This window comes from Chionomys nivalis, chromosome 23 (genome assembly GCF_950005125.1).
Source record: "Chionomys nivalis chromosome 23, mChiNiv1.1, whole genome shotgun sequence".
In the NCBI taxonomy this organism is placed as follows: Eukaryota; Metazoa; Chordata; class Mammalia; order Rodentia; family Cricetidae; genus Chionomys; species Chionomys nivalis.
This window is the reverse complement of record NC_080108.1, coordinates 28,942,984-28,963,753: the sequence shown is the minus strand read 5'-3', so window position 1 is coordinate 28,963,753 and position 20,770 is coordinate 28,942,984. Positions and strand designations below refer to the sequence as shown.

General features: G+C 41.9%; 1 protein-coding gene across 3 annotated transcripts in view; it reads right to left on the bottom strand.

Annotated features, from left to right (window-relative positions):
* Positions 1-10,127: 10,127 nt before the first annotated feature.
* Chrna7 (cholinergic receptor nicotinic alpha 7 subunit) overlaps positions 10,128-20,770 on the bottom strand; it is a 112,128-nt gene continuing 101,485 nt past the window's right edge. For 2 of the 3 annotated variants that reach the window (XM_057756612.1, XM_057756614.1), the window contains one exon: positions 10,128-14,872. In XM_057756612.1, coding sequence (XP_057612595.1) covers positions 14,354-14,872 — 519 coding nt within the window. In that variant the 3' untranslated portion in view covers positions 10,128-14,353. The remainder of the gene's footprint in view (positions 14,873-20,770) is intronic. The other variant, XM_057756613.1, reaches the window with a different exon arrangement.

The following is a 20,770-nucleotide window of genomic DNA, read 5'->3' as shown; positions in this document are numbered from 1 at the left end:
GTCTGCTCATTTACTTATGTATCGGTGTAAATGACGGCAGACAGAAATTGTAATAATATATACAGCTTTAATTGGGAAATAGACTTACAGAACCAGAGGTTCCAGTGGAGAACAGGAAAGCAATCTTTATAAGTAAAAAATATCCTCGGGGGACCCTGTCCTACCAGCAAGGTGATTGGCTGGGTCTCCCCTACATACTTATCCCTGTCTGATGGCATTGGATGACTAGGTACTAGAAGCTCGTTACTTTATTAGTTAAATTACCTGCTAAAAGTACAGACAGGTGTGCCTCTTTCACAGGCTTCATGGTCCAGGATTAACAGGTTTCAGGTGTAACTCCAGAGGTTTAAACGTTTTCAGTTTCCTCTGGTTGTCCTCTTTCAACCTGAAGTCATAGCCTGTTGCTATGGCACCAAACTGTAAATCTGTTCCAGGGGTCTTATAGACACTTGGAGGTTTCTGGGAGAAGATCTGCTGCTGTATCAAGAAATTTGATCTGGTAAAAACCATTAGTCTTCAGAGCCTATTTTGACCTTATCCATTTTCAAGCATATTTTACAGGTTCACTCCTGACTGGGCCAAGACCAACCTACAGAGGGCCCTCCAGATAACACCAGCACCTGCACCAGCACATGGGACTTCACCATTGGTACCACCTCTCCAGGCTCAAATGGGCACCTATCCATCAACTGAAATCTGGTTTTAAGCAGCATATCTGCTCTTGTGTCCCATTCATTCATCCTTGCCCTAGACAACCAGGGCGCTTCTCCAGTCCTTTCATTCTGACGGTTGTCACCCTTCCTATGGCTAGCCCCATTCGTAATGCTGATAATAACAATATATTATTCTCCTAGCAACCTGCCTTCTCAGCTCTCTCAAGGAACAGATGCTTGAGGTCTCTAGGATGCTTCAACTCCTGCTAAATGTGAGCCCACCAACTCCCTACACTTCCCCTCAATGCATTGTCCCATGCCCTCAGGAAGTAGTCAGATTTGAACCAGCACCCCTATACCCAAAGAGTCCGGAATGTTCAGGTAGGGACTTTACTCCGAACCCCCTCCCCTGGAGTTGTCTCAATTCAGACTCCACCCCTGAGAAAGTCTGCTTTCTGTAGCTTTACCCCTGAGGGCATTAAAAGCCCCCAACTAGTGGGTTCCCCTCATGGTCTCCTCAACTTACCCTGGGGCCACCCAGAAATTCTTTACTCAGGATAAACCTGGATTTGTTAATTCGGTTTGATTGACTTATTTTATGAGCCATGGCACAATTCCCACTAACCAGGAATTAAACCACCACTATTTAGCTCCTCCTACTCTATAATATTCCACATGAAGCATCCTACATCTTTCCACTGGGATTCTGCAATTGAGCCACCATACAGCTCTTTGACCCCAACTGGCTTTGTGGTGTGCATTAAGGATGATAAGGGCTCAGTGTCATGCTCTTGCCTGCCATGCCTGCAGCTAGAACTCACTTCTGGGGTCTGCTAGACTCCAGGGTCATATTACAACTTTCATCTCTCTATTGGCCATGCCTAGCTGCTAAAGGATCTTGAGGTATGTGCACAGTCTCCGTCCACAGTATATTTTCTTACGAGGTTTCTACACATAATCTGAGCCGAAGATCTGCCCAATCCTAGGACAAAACCTTTTTGCCTGCCATGTTTTATGTCTTTTATGAATGGTTACTTGGGCTTTAAAGCCTTCTAAAAGCTCACTAGCACAGGATTTGACTTTCTGTCGATTTTTCCTTAGGAACTTCAGTACCACACAAATCTTTTCATTTATTTTGGAGTGACCTGGATATAACTCTTTGACCAGCTTCCCCTTTCTTCTAGTCCTCTCTTGAGTGCTTTAGCAGTTTACAAAACTGATTTATGTGTAAGTCTAAATCATTCATATCTGCTGGAGCCTCGTTTATCCTATAAAGGTGACAAGCCAGCGTAAAGTTCTGCAAAGTCACTCTAGGCCCATACCAACCTCCAACTGAGTTTCTTTGTTTGTTTGTTTGTCTGTCTGTGTTTGACCTGTAAATTCAGTCTTATCAGCCAAGTAACCTGGGAATCAAACACCATCTTTCCTACGTCTTAATTATCTCAGTAACACCTTCCCTTTCTCTGGTTGTCTTCCAGGCCCTGATAACCAAGGAAAATTCAATTAGCAATAACCACATATCCGTACTGGATTATGTGAGTCAGCCAGTCAGGGGCTGGTTTACCCCATGTTGATTTATATTATACAACCTTTGTCTGAAATAGGGATGAGTAGTTAGATGACTCAGACTTTTTTTTTTTTTTTTTTTGGTTTTTCGAAACAGGGTTTCTCTGTGGTTTTGGAGCCTGTCCTGGAACTAGCTCTTGTAGACCAGGCTGGTCTCGAACTCACAGAGATCTGCCTGCCTCTGCCTCTCGAGTGCTGGGATTAAAGGTGTGTGCCACCACCACCTGGCGACTCAGACTTTCTTTTCCATGGCTCTCAAGTAGATCACATTTTCTCCCACAATCCCACAAGTTCACAGACCAGGTTGTCAAGAGCTTTTCTACTATATGTTTTAAAAAATATTTCCCTATTCAAGCAATGATTTCCTTATTAAGGCTTCCATTCTGTATGGTGAAATATGGATCCGCCCCCCCCCCATGTTACAGGTCAGACCTATCATGTCTATTTTGCTGTATCCTTCTTAACGGTCCAATTCTTCCCATAGATTCCAAGTTTTGTATGTAATTTGTATTCTCCCCCCTTTTACCCCCTTGCCATCTGTAAATAAAATGGCAAGCCAATATCTCCACCTCTTCTTTTTATACATTCCTTTACAAATCAAAGACTGATGGGGAGGGTAACTTCTGCCTCTTTTCTTCTTGGTCTAATTCCTCCCTTACAAGGGTAAGTTATTGTGTGGAACAATTTGAGGAGCATTGGTATTAGTTCTTTGAAACTCTCGTAGAATTCTGTGCCATACTCAATATTCGTTCTATTTTATAGTCCAGGGCCCTATGTTTCCCTTCTCCCCATACACCAAAGCTAGAAAAAACTGTATTCATATGCATAAAGCCAGAAGAAGTGGTGACTGTTTCAGAGGATGACCTCATCTGTGAAATCCTGGAGCACAAGATTGTCCTGGGACACTGGACATGATCCCTTGGAAAGGACCATAGACTCAGTCTAGTTATAATTCAAATATTGATTGATTACTGTTAGCCGGACAATAATCTCTGAGCCACACTTGAGATTGCTGTGAGAAGGCCAGGTGAGAAAAGGACTTTTAAAGGCAAAAACCACAAGAAGACCTTGAGTCTCTGCACAAGCAAGCCAAGAGCTAATTTGCTCTGCCAAGAATAGGTAGTCAAGGGTACCTGAATGTCTGAATAAAGAAGTTACAGAAGTCAAAAAATAAAAAGCACTTGTTATAACATAACAAGTAGATCATGCTATACATTTCTGGGTAGGGGGTAACTAAGTCAGGGTTACTTGGAACCTATTCCCAGGGACTGAAGTCAAAGACAAATGGCTAGTGAGTATCAAGATGAATGCCTAGCATAAAATGAAGCTTTTGCTAGCCATCACCATACAAAGAACAAATGTTCCATGTTTGGCTCTGTCTCCTTTATGCTCACACTCAGGAAAGCAGAGGAAGGTTATGCAGACCTGAGCATGTCTTCAGGAGCTTTCTTAACTCCACCATCAATTGTAGATATAGTAGCACATAGACTTTAGCTTACAGGCCCCAACAGATATCGAAAGGTTCCCTGATTTTGAATTCTTTATCAGCATAATTTTAGTGCTTTAGTAACCAGAGAATTCAATCAGTTTTATTTATTACTGTTTGTTCTTTATGTCAATATGTGTGTTGGCAATTGTTTTGAAATTCTATGAATAAATTGGTAGTAAACATTATATTTCTTTTGCTATCTCAAAAATGTTCTTTGAATGCAGGTAAGAATAATTGAAAGTCAGCGAGTACCTATCTGAGGAGTTTAGATAACTGGGTAGTTCTCACTTATCAGCAGTAGAATCATCTGATGAATGAATAAAATAAGTGTATTAATTCTCATAAGGTTTTTCTTTTGACAACTCTTAGATGGACACTACAAAAAGATGCAAGGATTGTCTTAGTTTAGAAGTTAAAACCCCAAGTGTCCATGAATCCTAGGGTTCAAATACCAAGGTTCTGTCTGCAGGTATGCAATTCAGAGAGTTGGTGGGTAGATGGACTAAAATGCAGGTGATCTTACACAGTACTCAAGATCTCATGGATAGTACTCTGTTTTAGCAGGCGAATACATTGAGGATGCCCTCGAGCTAGACACAGCATGAAGATGCCTACAGTGAAACAAATTGGGACACAAGAGACTTTACTCAGTGTACACAAGGGGAACCACGCACATGGTGTTTCAGTCAATGTGGTAAAGTTCACAATGGGTCTTTGGATTGTGCCTGGTGGTCTTGGGAAGGTCTAATGGGGACAACATATTAAATACTGCTTCCTGCGAATTAGAAGTAACCTATCACACCTGAAAGCTCAAGCCAATGTCCAGAGCTAAGAGTCTAGATACATATTTCCAGACTAATACATCAGGGCTTCCTTCTTGACCGCAATTTCATGTAAATGGCTCATTCAGGTCTTTGATCATGAACACAAAGTGACCTACGAGGCTATTCACATACCAGCATAATTTATCAGTATATCTTTAACCCCACCCCAACTATTCATTCATGTCTCAAGTGACCCAAGGACTGAGGACCACCCTCCTGGAACATGATGCCTTCCCTGCCTAGAATTTGTTGTGATTGGATGGATTTTCTCAGAACTCCAAGCAGGTAGGCCTCCCAATGCCAGAATAATGGTCAGGCATGATAAACCAAACAAAATTCCATAAAAGCCACCAAGTGTCTGGCAGGAAGAGGACTCCAGTGAGGCACTTAGATCGGAGAGTCCATTAGGTAGATAAATCCCTATGGAAGATGGTACGTGCCTCCATCTAGCTCCCCTTGTGGCCTGTTATAGGGGTATTTCTGCTCTGGTAGAGGAGCTCCAGTTCAGTTGTGAGCTCTCAGTCCTGGAAGGCTCAGGGAAGCAAAGCTTTGCCCTAGGTTAGACACCTTCAGAAACAGAGAATCTGTGCCGAATGACTTCCACGCCTCTCTTCCAGAAGGAAGGCAGAGCAGATAGAGACATCAGGATCTCAGTAATAAAGAAAGCAACACTCACATATGTGAGCGAGATGGGAAGGGGTGGGTCAGTTTGTGACTTGGATAATGTTCTGATCTGTCTGACTTTAGGCTGATGACACAGTTCTTGTTTTGATCCATCTCGAGCATCCGATGGCCTTTCTGATGTTCATGTTCTGTGAAATTGTTTATGTCCATCAAGAATGAAACGAATGAAGCTCAGCTGGGAGTAGGCACTGACTTCTGCATGTCAAAGCAAGCTTTTTTCTTCGCTTAACAAAGTTCAAGGCTGTGGTTATGACTTCACAAAGACATTGTTGGATCATGCTTTACCACAGTCCTTTCTCTAGAAACACAGGGAAATAATTAACTTGGAAGACAACGTTTCAAATCACAGAATGCATTTAAACAAACGTAATAAGCAGGGTCTGTACTGAAGGCATCCAATCTTGCGATACTCAAATGTGCACTGGAAGTGTTGATGCCATCCATGATGCCGACTTCCAAGAGGCCAGAGGGGGAATGACTGCTAAACACCATCATTTGCGTCTCTATGTTCCCTGGATACGAGGTGAGCAACCAGCTCACATTCCCACCAGCATCCTCTCACTAGCATGGTGAACTCTACCCTCTGTGGACTCAAGTAAGCAATTCATTCCTTAAGAGGATCAGAGTAAGGGGAACAGCAACTAACATAGCAACCCCACCATGATACCAGAGCCACCTAAAATAATGGGTATACAATTTGGAGCAACCGTCTGAGCTCTTAAGGTCCAAATGAGGAGCAGAAGGAGGGAGAACATGAGCAAGGAAATCAGGACCACGAGGCGTGCACCCACCCACTGTGACAGTGGAACTGATCTATTGGGAGCTCTCCAAGGCCAGCTGGACTGGGACTGAATAAGCATGGGTTGAAACTGGACTCTCTGAACAAGGCGGACAATGAAGGCTGATGAGAAGCCAAGGACAATGGTACTAGGTTTCGATCCTAATACATGAACTGGCTTTGTGGGAGCGTAGCCTGTTTGGATGCTCACCTTCCTGGACCTAGATAGAAGTGGGAGGACCTTGGTCTTCCTGTAGAGCAGGGAATTTGGACTGCTCTTCAGTATCGAGAGGGAGGGGGAGTGGACTGGGGGGAGGAGAAGAGGAGTGGGGATAGGGGGAGGGGAGCGGGGGGAGTGGGCAATATGTGGGAGGAGGGGGAGGGAAATGAGAAACGGGGAGCAGTTGGAAATTTTAATTAAAAAAGAATAAAAAAATAAAATAGAATAAAATAATGGGTATATCGAAAGCTCCACACATTCCTTCTTCAAGGGGAAGGACATTTCTGCTCACACCAAGAGCTCATACCACATTGACTAGGGTTCCTACACCTCTTATACAATCAGAGAAACCTCTTCGACAGGGTGCCTGAACCCCTGAGCTCCAAGAAGAGACTTTCAAAGCTAGGCTAGGCTAAGAACACAATGGAAGAGACTATAGGATCAATCCCCTGGGACATAGGATAAATCGAACAGGAGAAAATGACCCATCAGAGATTGGGATTCAGACTGTTATTGGAACAGGACTATGAGTAGCATACCAAACCAAAGCTAAGCTATTGGCTGCTGCTAAAGTAAAAGACTTAATTGGGGCCCAGAGTCTCCCGACATGACAGATACAATGTCTAAACCATAAGTGAAATTCCCTCATTGTGCCCGAAAACAGGAAAATGGCAACTTGAATGAGCTGTTGCTAACACAGATGAATCAGATGTTAGAATTATCCTGAGAAGACTTTAAAGTAGCTTTCAACAACAACAAAAAGCTTCTCTAGCTAAATGTATTCTAGAGACTCAGGCTTTCGGGCTTTACTTTGCCTTATTACAAGGCCAGCAGCCCTCTCTCATATCTTGCTGTGCATGGCTGCCTTCTGCCCGTTCAAATGTTCTTTGTAGGAAAGCCTCAATGTTCACATTACTGGAGTATTCCTTACACCTGTCCACACACACTAAGTGTGGGTCAGGGTTCACATCTTTCTTGGAAGATGAAGAAAAGTTTATAATTGTTAACTGTAAAAATCACCTTGAGATTTTTTTCTTCAAGGGTCCTCCTGTCTGGAGCTTTGAATGGAAGTTGTTTATCATCCAAGTCTTCTTGGTTGCAATTCTCCATCCCAAACCTGACCTCCAAATCTCATGCCCTATACGGCCTTAAAGCTTAAGGAGAACTGGGGCTGGGCAGACGGTTCAATGGGTAAGAATATTTGCTGTGCAAGCTTGAGGTCCTTAGTTCAAATCCCCAGCACCCATATAAAAGCTGGTAATGGCTGTGTATGCCTGTGAGCCCAACATTTGGGGAACCAAGCCAGGCAGATCCCGGGAGATTGCTTGCCAGCCAGTCGAGCCCAAACAGTGAGTTTGTAGTGCAGTGAGACTCTGTTTCAGGAGAGTAAGAGATAAAATATAGAGGAAGACACGTGATTGATGGCATCCTTTGCCCTCTTCATTGTACAGACAGGCACAGGTACCTCCACATTCAGGTGCATGCAACACACACATACACACACACACAGAGAGAGAGAGAGAGAGAGAGAGAGAGAGAGAGAGAGAGAGAGAGATTAAGGAGGAGCTTTTTTGATACCAACCATACTTGTTCAGCTTCACAGTATGGTGCTTAGCAAAATCCTTCTATGAAAAGAGAGAAAATAACTGAATTCTATTTTTTTTTTGGTCAATACTCTAAAGATAAATTTAGTTACACTTCTGCCCTGCTTAGAACATTCAGAGGCTCCCTGCTGCTTTTAAGGAGGGCAGCAGGAAATTGCAATGACATTCCAGCTTCTCCTCCACAAGGTAGTCCCACTCCTTCCCTCTGGGTAACTGTGTGGCAGCTTGTGGCGCCTCCAGGGCACTTGTCTGACAGCATCACCTCTGCTGCTCCGTTCCAGGCCACCTACCACCTTGTCACACTCTTTTCACTTGTCAGCATATCCTGCTGCCAGTCCACTGTTCTTTCCACCCAGTTTCTAGCTACACCTGGTATTGCACTCCCTCTTCTTATCTCTTATCACAGGTATCCAAACATATTTCACTCTGTGAATTGTTTCCGCTGCTATGCAGGTGTGAAAGCTAATGACCCTGTCAGCTTCCTTGAAGCCATCGCCAAAACTCCTGTACTTTTTATGCATGCTTGCATTCTGAAAAATATCACCAAGGAAAAGGCAACTGACAACATCTCTCTAAAACTTTCCCCTTTTCACTCAAGAATGTGTTGCTAGATGTCATGGTCATAGCAAGAGGGGTTTGTTACACTGGATAAAGGAAGCCTGTGTTTTGTGAATCAAGAGAATTCAGAAGAATGACCAGAGATGCCTTTCCAAAAGAAATAGACCCTGCAGAGCTGTTCAGGTCAAACAAAAGCAAGAGGAGATTAAGGAACAAGGCAGCCATGCCAAGGAACACTTGGAAATGTGAAGAAAAACAATGAGTATCCCATGGGGAAAGAAAATACTCCATTTGCCAATATGGCTGAGCAAAGAAAGGGAAAATCTCCAACATGGTGAACGAGACTCTAATGAGAAACTGATTTGGACAAAGATAAAATAAAAGCAGGGATACAAGGAAAGGGGAACTGCAGAACTTTGAAAACAAATGAAGAGCCACAGCAACCACCATTTCAGAATAGACTTGATAAATAAAAGTATGAAAAACTGAAACGGAAAGGAATGGAGATGACAATGCCAAGAATAAAAGTTAGCAGCAGAGAGGGAAAGGCGCAGATTTCCAAGGTGATAGACACGGATAAGACATAATATACACAGGCCCCGAAATGAGGAAAAAGACAGAAATACATTTGGCATTTATTTACATAGTTTATGCAATGAAAGGAAATGAACTTGCAGAAGGTAGATATAACTTGTGGAATTGTAAAAGCGACAAAGATAATTACATTATCACAATTGGTAGGAAGAGATTACATGCAAAATGAATTAATTTCCACATTCTCATCAACATCTCTCAATTTACCCCAAATGGCAGCCATGAGACTCTGTTGTGAATTGAGAATATCAAAGTATATAATGTAAAGTTATGCAAGAAAACTATAAAAGAATGAAAAGCAACAAAACAGCTAATAATATGTTTTGGTTTGAGATGAAAAGTAAAAAGTATCAGAGACTATAATCATGATACATTATGGATAGATTCAATTCTATGTAAAACTATCAAGGCAACCTGTGACATAAAAAACAAACATTCCATTTCTACTGAAGGATGATACATGTGCCAAAAGAACAAAAACAGAGAAATCCCAAAACAGGATCCAAAAGATAATTATTGCAGAAACTTTAAAAGACATTAAAGTCATATGTATCATTTATATTAAAATAATTATTAAATTAAATATATAAAATATATTTTATATAGTTCAGGTAAACATAATGCTTTAGAAAAATAAAAGTAAAATTTGATGTGAAGGAGTTAGTTAACAGATATAATAAATACGTTCCCAGCTCCTTGCACAGGGCAACCGATGGAACCATCTTGGTTTGTCATTACCCGGCAGATGAGTGAGGAGCAACATTTGTTCTACTTTGGTCATTAGTCAAGGTCTTGGCAGAGATCTTCATCTTGGGATGCTCTAGGGGAGAGCTGAGAGCTAAGTGGTCTTTGATGGGCTCCTGGGTAAGGCCAGGTTGCCAGAGTGACCAAGCGTGATCGGATGCTGCACACTTTCAGCCCATCTGCCTGGGAAGAATAGGAGTTGGAGGTGGGGCCATACCCAGGTGGCAGATCCTCAGAGTTCTGGGCTGCTGAGCACAGAGAAGTGGGAGGGGGAGGGTGCTCTGAGCTGCATGGGGAAACTCCCATCCCTGTATCCCAGCAGGACACACCTTACCTGTGCATCTCTTGCATCTTGCTCATCTGGACGTAGATGCCTTTAAATAACAGACAAAGGCAGCTAAAACATGTCCCTGAGTTCTCCTAGCTAATGCTCAGACCTTAGACAGGGCCTTACAGAACCTCTCTATTTTGTAGTCAAATCTAACAAAGTTGTGAGACAAGAAGGCTGCAAAGAGATGACTTTTAAATATTTTTCATCCACAGTTGATGGAATCCAACTGTATACAAAACCAAGCTATAAATTAATTTTAATTATGTACACTGACAGTCAAAATCATAAGACAATGTAGCCACCACCTCAGGAATATATTATAATACCAACTTAATTATTCTGTTAATGAAACCTTCTGCTGGGTAAATTGAAATTTCCGATCCTTTCTATGAACCCTGGGAAGGCTTTGACAGAAAGATACTATCCCCATTTTCCCCAGAGAGCAGTAATCGTTGAGAGGATACACAGATAACTTTTATTGTGATGAAGAAAATACATGTCTCCATACAAGTAAAACTGTGAGTCATTAAAATATCCATCAACGTTAAGAACAAGGCAAGTATGCAGACAAGCCAATTACTGGTCCCAAGTGCGATTGGATAGAAAGGGAAACAAAGATATTGGGAAGGATGAGTTAAAAGAAAATCTTAGAAACAAAATGATCATGATTATAGTGACTAATTAACATTAACATACAGAATTCAACTACTTTCCTATACCTTCAGCTAGAAAACAGAATCAATGCCATCCAACCGAAAATGGTGACCACCCGGTAAGATACCCAGAAATAAACAGCAAGAAATTCGTAGGACTTTCCTGAACAGTCCTATTTACTATATAAAATTAGATTTGAATACAAGTTGAAATCGTGCAGTTCCCAGACAAGAAGACCTGCTGTGTAAACCCATTGTGACCCCAATTAGATGCTGATAACACACAGAGGAAGGGGGAGGGAGCAGCAGAGAGTATCCACTTGAAAATATTAATACTAATACGAGCAAAGCTTTGGAAATCAAGAGCATCGAGGCAGATTAATCAACAAAACACAACAGCACTTCGAGAAACTTAATTTACATAGAAGGTGACAATCTGACCAGAGGGAAGAGTCTCATATTATAGAAGTATTTTATTGTATGTCTAGTGTACTAGTGACCACCCTTGGAGAAAAACAACTAAATCTTTATCTACCTTTCTTATAATGAATCTTAAAGAATCAAAAGTTATAAAGGTAAACAAATGAAAACACTGGTTTAGAAAGAAAATGGAGTAAATTTATTTGTAAACTCAACACAGGGAAGACCTTCTAGAGGGCAATCTTACATTCTACAATGGAAACCATGTATAAACTAGCAGCATAGAGTTTGAATATATGTCAATATATATGCACTCAATAAATAGTATCAAAAACAAATGCCAAACAAAGATTAAGAGAATAAAAAACTGAAATTTGTATAAAAGATAGAATATAAAATTGAAATTAGCAAAATATATATGAAAAATTCAACCTTGCTCATGGTTAAATGAACTAAAATCAGAATATTGTTGCCTTATCATTTTTTACCAATCTGATTGGGAAGGGAAAAATTAAATAGGAAAATATTTAACACCAGAGAGCTGAGCATCTGACCCTTTAATTGTACTCTGGGTAGGGTTACCCACTGACCACAGAGAACCATCTGGAAATATTTATCAGAAGTCTAAATGCACATCCATCTCTAATCTGGAATTTATACCAAGATAAAGTCAGAAAAGAATATGGCAAAGTATGCACTAAAAAGCTAACTACAGACTTGTGTATAAAAATAAAACCTGGAAATGCTGTAGCTACGCGCTCACCACTAAACCTGGAAATACTGTAGCTACATGCTCACCACTAAACCTGGAAATGCTGTAGCTACATGCTCACCGCTAAACCTGGAAATGCTGTAGCTACATGCTCACCACTAAACCTGGAAATGCTGTAGCTACATGCTCACCACTAAACCTGGAAATACTGTCTCTACGTTCTCACCACTAAAAGGTTAATCCAACAAATTGTAAACCACCAATGGAGTGGAACACTAAGCAGCTCTCAAAAGGAATGAGGTAGACCTTTAGATGTCCTTACAGAAAGCTCTCTAGGACAAAACACTAAATGCAAAGCACCTTTCAAGCAAGAGTTCTAGGAAAACAACAGCAAAGTCTCTCCACACTCTCCTCCCTCTCTGTCCCCACCTTTTCCTTCTTCCTCTAAAACTGTTCCTAGGAGGAAATGGGAAATTGAACCATACACATCTTCTAACTATGAGCACAGCTAGTCTCTACCATTATTTTTAAAATGGCAATAATTACTCAGATAGTTGAAGCAAAGGCTAGGGTTCAATTTTTAACTAACAAAAAGACACAAAGCCTGGTCTTTAGGTACCAAAACACACCTATGTGTTTCCAGTTACTTTAATAAAAAAGCATGACACCAGTAAAAAAAAAAATGTGCATCATTTGTTGATACTGGATGTAACAGATGCATGCTGGGAAAGATCTTGCTCCAGATGGTGAGTGCTGAAACCAACAAAGTCTCCAGATTTGCCACGTCACTCTATACTATCTCCTTTATTCAGTCACACACACACACACACACACACAAACACACACACACACAGTGCAGACACACACATGCCCACATATACACAGGGTACCACCAAGCCTTCATCTTCCTGCAGCAAAATTAATGGCTGAGGAAAAGTGTTATTTATGTATTTGTATTTATTTACTTATTTTGTCTTGAAAAATGCAATCTTCCCTCATGATTTCATCTCTGGAGTCAGAAAATTAAATTTTGGGGGGAGTTTGGGAGCTTGGTATAGTTTTTAAGCTTTGAGAAAATCGACAACATTAAGTTTTTCTTGGTGAACAATCCTCAGACCCCATCAACAAACAAGACATGAAGTGCAAGCAGACCAGTATGAGCTACACAGCGAGACCCTAACTCAGAAGAGAAAAAAAGCACAAACAACAACACCCCCTCATCCATCTCCAGTGGATCCACGCACTGACCCCGAAGCAGCTTTGCACCTGGAGCTATGGAAGGCAGCTCCGGAGACCAAGATCCATCTATACGAGTCACCAGCTACATCTCCTCTCCTCAGCTCCTGTCACACAGTAGCCCAGAAAGATCTCGACTTCTTCTCTCTGGCCCCAACGTGAGGGAAAAACACAGGATACATTCACTTGGTGGGGCGCAGTTGTACAAATGCACAGACTTCTACGACTAGCGAAGTCTGACACACAGAGCAGCTAACACGCTCATTAAAAACACACACATAGGGGCTGGAGAGATGGCTCAGCGGTTAAGAGCATTGCCTGCTCTTCCAAAGGTCCTGAGTTCAAAGCCCAGCAACCACATGGTGGCTCACAACCATCTGTAATGGGGTCTGGTGCCCTCTTCTAACCTGAAGACATACACACAGACAGAATATTGTATACATAATAAATAAATATATATATTAAAAAACACACACACACAAAGGTTTATCTGAGAGTCAGTTACTCTCTCGTTAACACTCAAAACTCTATTTCCCTTTCAGCTTTTGCACAATAAAACAAACTCAATTCCTTGGGACACTGGTGCAGTATGAAGCTTGGAACCTACAGGGTCACAGCTTTCAAACGCTTTAGCTAGCGCTAGTCCTAGTTTAGAAATGATACAACCTGGGTGCTAATTTCATTGACAGTGCAGATCTACAGGAATCAGCTTGCTCAAAACATCATCTAGAAGGCCAATTTTCTGATACAAAGTCGGTCATTAGTAAAGACAAAAAGACAAAAGAAAAAAAAGTTAAGTTAAATCACAGAAAAGCTGGCAGAGAATTGAACTTGTGTTTGCCTTCCTTTCACGAGGAAGTTGTTGAAATGAACCCAGTGAGTGTTGCTCAGCCTTCGTTTCAGCCTGGGTCTGTGCATGGCACAAGCAGACAGTAAATTCTGGTGTGTGAGCCCATGACAAGGGGCATGCAGGCACGGAACACCGACTGGACAGGCCATTACTGGCCGATTAGAACCAGTGAGAGCTGCCCTATAGGGCAGTGCAGAGGGAGGAAATGACCACGCGTGCCCCTGCTGAGGACAAGGATGTGACAACGGCAAGTATGAGAAGATAAAAACAGAAGGGTGTTGGAATCTCTTTCGTTAAAGTAACCAGGAAACTAAGACTAAAGACTGACAGCCACACAGATACTTTAGAGTTGTTCCATTTGGCATGACATGGGGTTAGGGATCCAAGTCTCACCTCCCAGATACTTCTCCTATCTGTGCATGCCCTATGTGGTGCCATCAAGCAAAGTCTTTGGAGACAGCCTCCACGAAGTTTGGGGCCGACATGAGGATGCCAATGGTGCAGATGATGGTGAAGACCGAAAAGGCCATGAGGCACAAGCGGTCCACCACACAGGCTGCAAACTTCCACTCACTGCAGACCACCTCGCTCTCATCCTGGCAGCGGAAGCGGTTGGCAATGTAGCGGACCTCCTCCAGGATCTTGGCCAGGTCAGAGTCCCCATCGGAGGGGTGGGCACCATGCAGGAGATGCTCATCGTGTGTCGGGGAGCAGGCCAGACGACCGCACACAACCCCAGAGTCTGGAGTCGGGGCGCAGTGCACGCCCTCCAGGCCTCGGAAGCCGATGTAGAGTAGGTTGCCATTGCTGGTGGGTGGCCCAGCACCTGCGCTCAGCTCCACGCTGGCCAGACTGCAACGGCGAGCCTTGTGCTGACAGGCTGGCCGCACCTTGTCCTCCCCAGGCCTCTTCATCCGCAGGAACCACGCACACCAGTTCAGAAGAATGATCCTGGTCTGCAAAGACAACGGGATGTCAATAGCTGCCCAGAGTTGTCTCTCAGCTGAGCCCCACAGCAACATGACCCACGAAAGAAGCCTGCTTTATAGATACTGGGGAGAATAGGCTCCCCTGTCTTCTCAGTGAATTTATGCAGCAAATCAGTGAGGACACCTGGCAAGAATGGAGTCAAATGTGAGGTGAGACTATGACCTATGTCTGTTTATCAATGTGTGAGCAAACTGAAGTTCCCCTGGGGTGGACATATTACACTCTATATGAGAGGGAGAGAGAGAGAGAAAAAAAAAAAAAACCATTAAGCTCAATAAGAATGCCCGAGATGTATGTAACAGGGAGAGTCATTTTCTTTTCTGAACCTTCCTTTTGTACTCCCAGGGGTCCTCAGGTCTCAATTCCCTGGCTCTCATACCAACTGTGAGGTGTCTTTCAAGATCACTACAAGTTAAGTGAGGCTCTGTAATATGTCAAACCCAGAGTGGCTTCCCGGCTTGGAGCACCTTCAGGGTTCTGACATAGGATAACCACACCTTCTGTGAGGAAGTCCGTATCTTTGCAAAGCTGGTCCTAAAAATTGTGCCAGAACTGCCAAGAGAATCAACGAGAATCAGAAAATGAGGGTAGTTATCTCTAATCTGTTCTTAGGTGTTCAGAGGATGTGTCTGGGCTCATGGATGCCAGACTGTGAAGGCAAAGGCGTGTAATGATTCACTTTAACTTGTGTAAATGGACCACGGGGCCTCGGAGGCCTATGGAAAAAGAAGAGCTAAGATATTAATATGGAAGAAAGTTTAGGTGTTTCTAACCCAACTCATTAGGCTCTGACGATGAGCAAGTGAGACCGGGGTTGGGGCAGTATATGGAAAAGGCAGAAGCGGGTGTCAGCATGCTTCCTATGAACAACAATGCCTCCTGCTGGTGTGCATGTAATGTTCATGAGTGCATGTAATGTTCATGAGTGGATGGGTGAGAGTGATGCCTAAAAAAAACCTTTTTATAAATTATTTTTAAAAGGCTGAGGGCTGTACTTGGGTATTGGAGTTTATCAGCCTGACCCTTAAAAGTGTTATACACGGGGAGTGCCTGATGCAGAGAAACTAGTGACAAGTTACTCTGAGAGGTTACAGGTTTCGTGTTTTGTGACAGCTGAAATCTCAATCTGGACAAAGAAGAAGATTCTTGAAGACAGTCACAGTGTGTGAACAGTGTGCCTTTTCCTAAAACACCTAGAGTCACACTTCAAGGTCATCTTGACTTAGGATAATAGAAACATTTTCCCAGCCTTCCATCTGTAGGGGAAGGTGTAAGCTGTGAACTCCACATCTGCAGTGTTTCTTTCTCAGTTTTGTGGCATCTTAATAAAAAATGCAAAAATCATATCTGTAGCTAGAGAGTAAGAAGCACAAGAAATGTCAAGCTGAGGTTCTCCACAACTGGGAATCCTTTCACAGCCTTATACTTTCAGGGTGGTGGACTGCACTGGGGAAAGTCCATGGCTGTAAGAACTTTTCCAAATCAGAAAACAGCAGAGGTCCACGGTTCCCTTCTCATGAGACCGAACATCCAGCTCAGTCATCTGGAGCCATGAAATGAGAATAGCTTCCCCATTTTACAGATTGACTAAAACTCAGAGGATTGATTCAAGGTCAGTCTTTCACTGTGTTTGGACCGCTGCAAGCCTCATCTACCAAAGGTGCCCCAGGGTTCTCTTCAGAACTCCTACGACTTAGCCCAAGCCCTCTCTCAGAAGACACCAAGAAGGTCTGTGCTAGATCTCAGAGGCTGTCAAACTATAAGAGAATCTGAATCCCAAGGCAGCTGTGCACACGAGAGCCGAGCAGGGTTGGTTGGTTCACTTTCCTGCCACACAGGGGTCCATGTGTTCTCTGAGAGGCATCTGCAACTAGTAAGATCCATTTCACCAAGTCTATTTTGAATTCCATGGCTTTCAAGGACAGCACATCTCCAAAGATGGAATTATTCTTCTGGTACTCATCAAAACATGCCTATGACCTTTTCTGGCAGCCTACGGTTTTGTTGTTACTTGTGCAAATGCCACATAGTACCACTGCACCCAGCAGTCTCTTCTTCATAATAGCATCAGACCATAAGAATACCTGGGAGGCTCTTTATGTTTCAAAGACACATGGGATGAATGAAAAGTTTTGTATGCTTTATAAAATGAGAGGAATACACACTTCGGTTTTACTTGTAGCCAACTGGTTTTAACAACCTTTTATCCCGAGGGACTTGTAACAGACAGATGCTCTTAATTAAGATTCTGGGAGAATAAAGTGGTACCATTTCATTAAAAATAGTTTTGTTTCTCTGTGTGTCAGTTCCTTTATCTTCATACCAGCCAAAATACTCAAAGAAATAAGAATGAGTGTATTTTTATATTAGCATAAACACTAGAGAAAAAATAGGGAATTCATTAAAATGGTTGTTGCTAAAATGGCTGTTGTGAATAGTATTTTGACTGGGCAAAGATGTGTTACATTTGTTTATGCTGCAGAATATTTAACTATATAAAGGGGTGTTACATTTTTTTATGATATATTTGTTTAACAATGTAAGGATGGGTTACATTTGTTTATGCTGCATTTGTTTAATTACCTAAAGATAAGTTGCATTTGTTTCACCTTGCCTGCCTAAGTTACCTGACTGGTTTAATAAAAAGCTTAACAGCCAATAGTTAGGGAGGAGAGGGATAGGTGGGTCTGGCAGGCAGAGAGAAGAAACAGGAGAAATATAGGCTCAAAAAGAAAAAGAGAGGAGAGAACAAGAGAGAAAGAAGATGCCCAGGTCTGCTGGCCAGGCAGCTGACAGAGAGACATGCATTCTGGACTTGACTGGATTCTGGTGGTCTCTCTGGGGCGGAGGGGGGTGGGGGGAGTCTCTCAACTTGGGCACAACATTTGATGTGTTGGCCGGGAACCCTGGGGGCCCCCGACAGAACCTCCCTCCCCCGAAGGTCTAGAGGTTTGGTTTGTTCTGATCTGATACCAGTAAGATTTATGTATGTGTGCTATCAACCTGAAAATAACTGTGCTGTTAGTCTGATCTTTATATGGCACTTTTTTTTTCTTTCTAAGGCTGGTCAGTGGCTCTCACAGAGATAGTGAGGATGGGTGGTCCAGGCTCTCACTAAGGACAGAAGTGTCCAGGAGGTGATCTTGGAAGGAGAGAGAGACATCTCTCTCAGAAGGCAGCAGTTGCGGGGTTTCTGAGCAGACCGCAGACGTGGAACCCTGTTGGTCTCAATAGCTTTTCTGGGATTCTCAAGAGGAAGAACCAAGTTCTGAGCAGATCACAGATGTGGACTCCTGTTGGTGTCAGTGGCCTCCAGCTTTTCTGGGCTTCTCAACAGGAGAAACCAGGTCCGGACGTCCAGGTTTATTTTTATTTTTATTGGCGTCTATGTCTTTGTAAATGTCAAAGATGCATTATGTTTGGGAAAAGTTTATGCTTTTGTTTCTACAGGAAAAGAAAAATATATGGATTTTAGTCATTTATATACAATGGGTTACAAATACTTAGCACCTTTGATTAAGATGTATATATTTCTGCTTTTGTTTTAAATATTATATCTATGTAAGGTCCTGCTGGACAAAATCACAGAAAAAGACTGTGATGAAAATTTGTATATTGTCGGGAAAATGAGAGGAGAGACAAAAAAGTTTTTGATAAAAGTTTTTATGTAGTCTAAAAAGCAAAAGAAAAAAAATGCAGAAGGTATTTGAAAAGTTGTAAAAGACCAGAGGATGTGAGCTATGTTTGCTGTGGCTTCTCATAGTTTCTCCTACCTGTAAATACTAAATTTAAAAAGGAAAACATAAACATAAGCTAAATGTTTAACATACTAGGTTAATTCTGTTTTTTTTTTTTTAAATATTGTTTGTCTTGTTAAAGGGTCATGTCTCTTTTTTGAAAAAAAAATGTATGCTTGTTTTGTTGAAAAGTTAGCCTATGGTAACTGAAAATTTCGTATTTGTTCCCTGAGCTCTGGTCACTAGATTCAGGTTAGTAGGAATTTGGATGTCTTTTTGATACAGGTTAGTAGGAATTTGGATGTCTTTTTGATACAGATGATGTTAAAACTGTTTTATGCTGTTCTTTATTGGAAAGCTGCATCTCAATGTCGTTATACACAAGAATGCACCTTGCTCTGTCAATTAAACCTTGTAATTCAAGAGTCACCCAGATAAAAGACTAAAGGGGATCACAGAGAACAGCTGAGACTAGAGTCCCCCAAAATAGAACAGTTACAAAGATGGACCTTAACAGTTTTAGAAACACCAATGCCAGGTGATAGTCACCAGAAGCGTCAGCTAAGTTAAATCTGATAACATATGATATAGAGTCCTGGTTTTATTAAAGATGCAAACTTATTGTAGACTGTTAGAAATACAAGTTAATAATCAGTCATCCTTGAAGTACTGATATAATTACAGGGATAAGTCTTATTTAATCCTCTGTACAGATTTTTAAGGTCGATTAAAACAAGTAATTAGTAATAAAGTTTGTCTAATCAGATACATTGGGGCAGTTCTAAATACTTGAGATCTGCAGAATATGGCATTTTAAAAAAATAATTAAAAAGCTTATAAAAGACAGAGACTCCCAGATCCTACCAATGACCCAAGGTCTCCAAAGATTATGGGAGACCACAATGTCTCCACCTGGATAATGACACTGACCGTTGGGCAAGATGCCCCAATTGCACCACCTGCTGCCAGGACCCAGCCCAGACTATGGACACTAGAGAAATGATTGCACCACTTTTGCCTAGACAAAATAGGGTCTGTCTTTTCCATGTCCCTCTTCCACAGGAACCTCCCATCTTATGAGCCTGGTAAAGCCCGCTTCTGATACTTCTGTCTCCAATGCTATGGAGACCTAGGTATGACTGTACATGGGCTGGTCTCTGTTACTTTTTAATAGTTTGGAAAGCTGTGTGGTCTGTACTTAAATATAATTTATTTATCCTTCTGAGATCTCTGACAGTATTGATGGCTGGGCTAGCTAGAGCCTTGCTAATTTGACAGCATCAAATTTTAAGATATAACTACTTACAGTTTGGGCCACAAGCTCAAGATTTTAAATTTCTTTTAGTTGTCTACACACTTTTAACCCAAATCTGTGTTTTTGCTAGGACTCAAAGTATGAGTCTATTTTTGTTGTTTTATATCTGTTATTTGGTTATTTTTATGATATGGATTTTAATATGGGCCTAAAAGTTTTAAATGTGTTAAACTTCTGTTCCTAGTTTGAATTTGTCTCAACAGGTTTCCCCTTGGTTGGCAGATACAACCAAGCATTAATTGCTGGCTACAATCTGCTCCAAATGACTGTGGAACCTGGACTTGCTCAAAACTGATATGGACCAGTCTAGCCGATGTGAATGTTCCCTGGCTCTTTAATAGAGTCCACAAACCAGATGCTCCCATTGCCTAAATTTTCTCTTTGTTTTTGATTAGCATTTCACCTTTGTTAACTCTTGACAGTGATGCCCCAAGTCAGCTGTAAGAAGTTAAAAGAAGACATCATCCTGTAATCTCTGGTTGAAATGCTAAGTCAAAAGGGAACTCCCTTACATAGGAAGACTCTGTGCAGGTTTAGGAGAGAAACTGTTTTGTTTTTTTTTACGGAACTATGTACCCCTCGGTATACTAGAGGAAAGATATGTTGCTCCCACTTGGCTTTAAGGGAACCAGGATTGGTTCCCCGAGGTACTTGAGAAGGGGGAAATGTAAGGACATGGAAACCTTTAAGAAACTTTGCTTGATCAGGAGCTGGTTAAGGCACTGGGTTCAAGAAACTTTGCAGCATCAAGAGTTAGCTGGAAACAGGAACCTTTGCTAAAGTGCAGACCAGCTATCCCTAGCAGCTAGCCC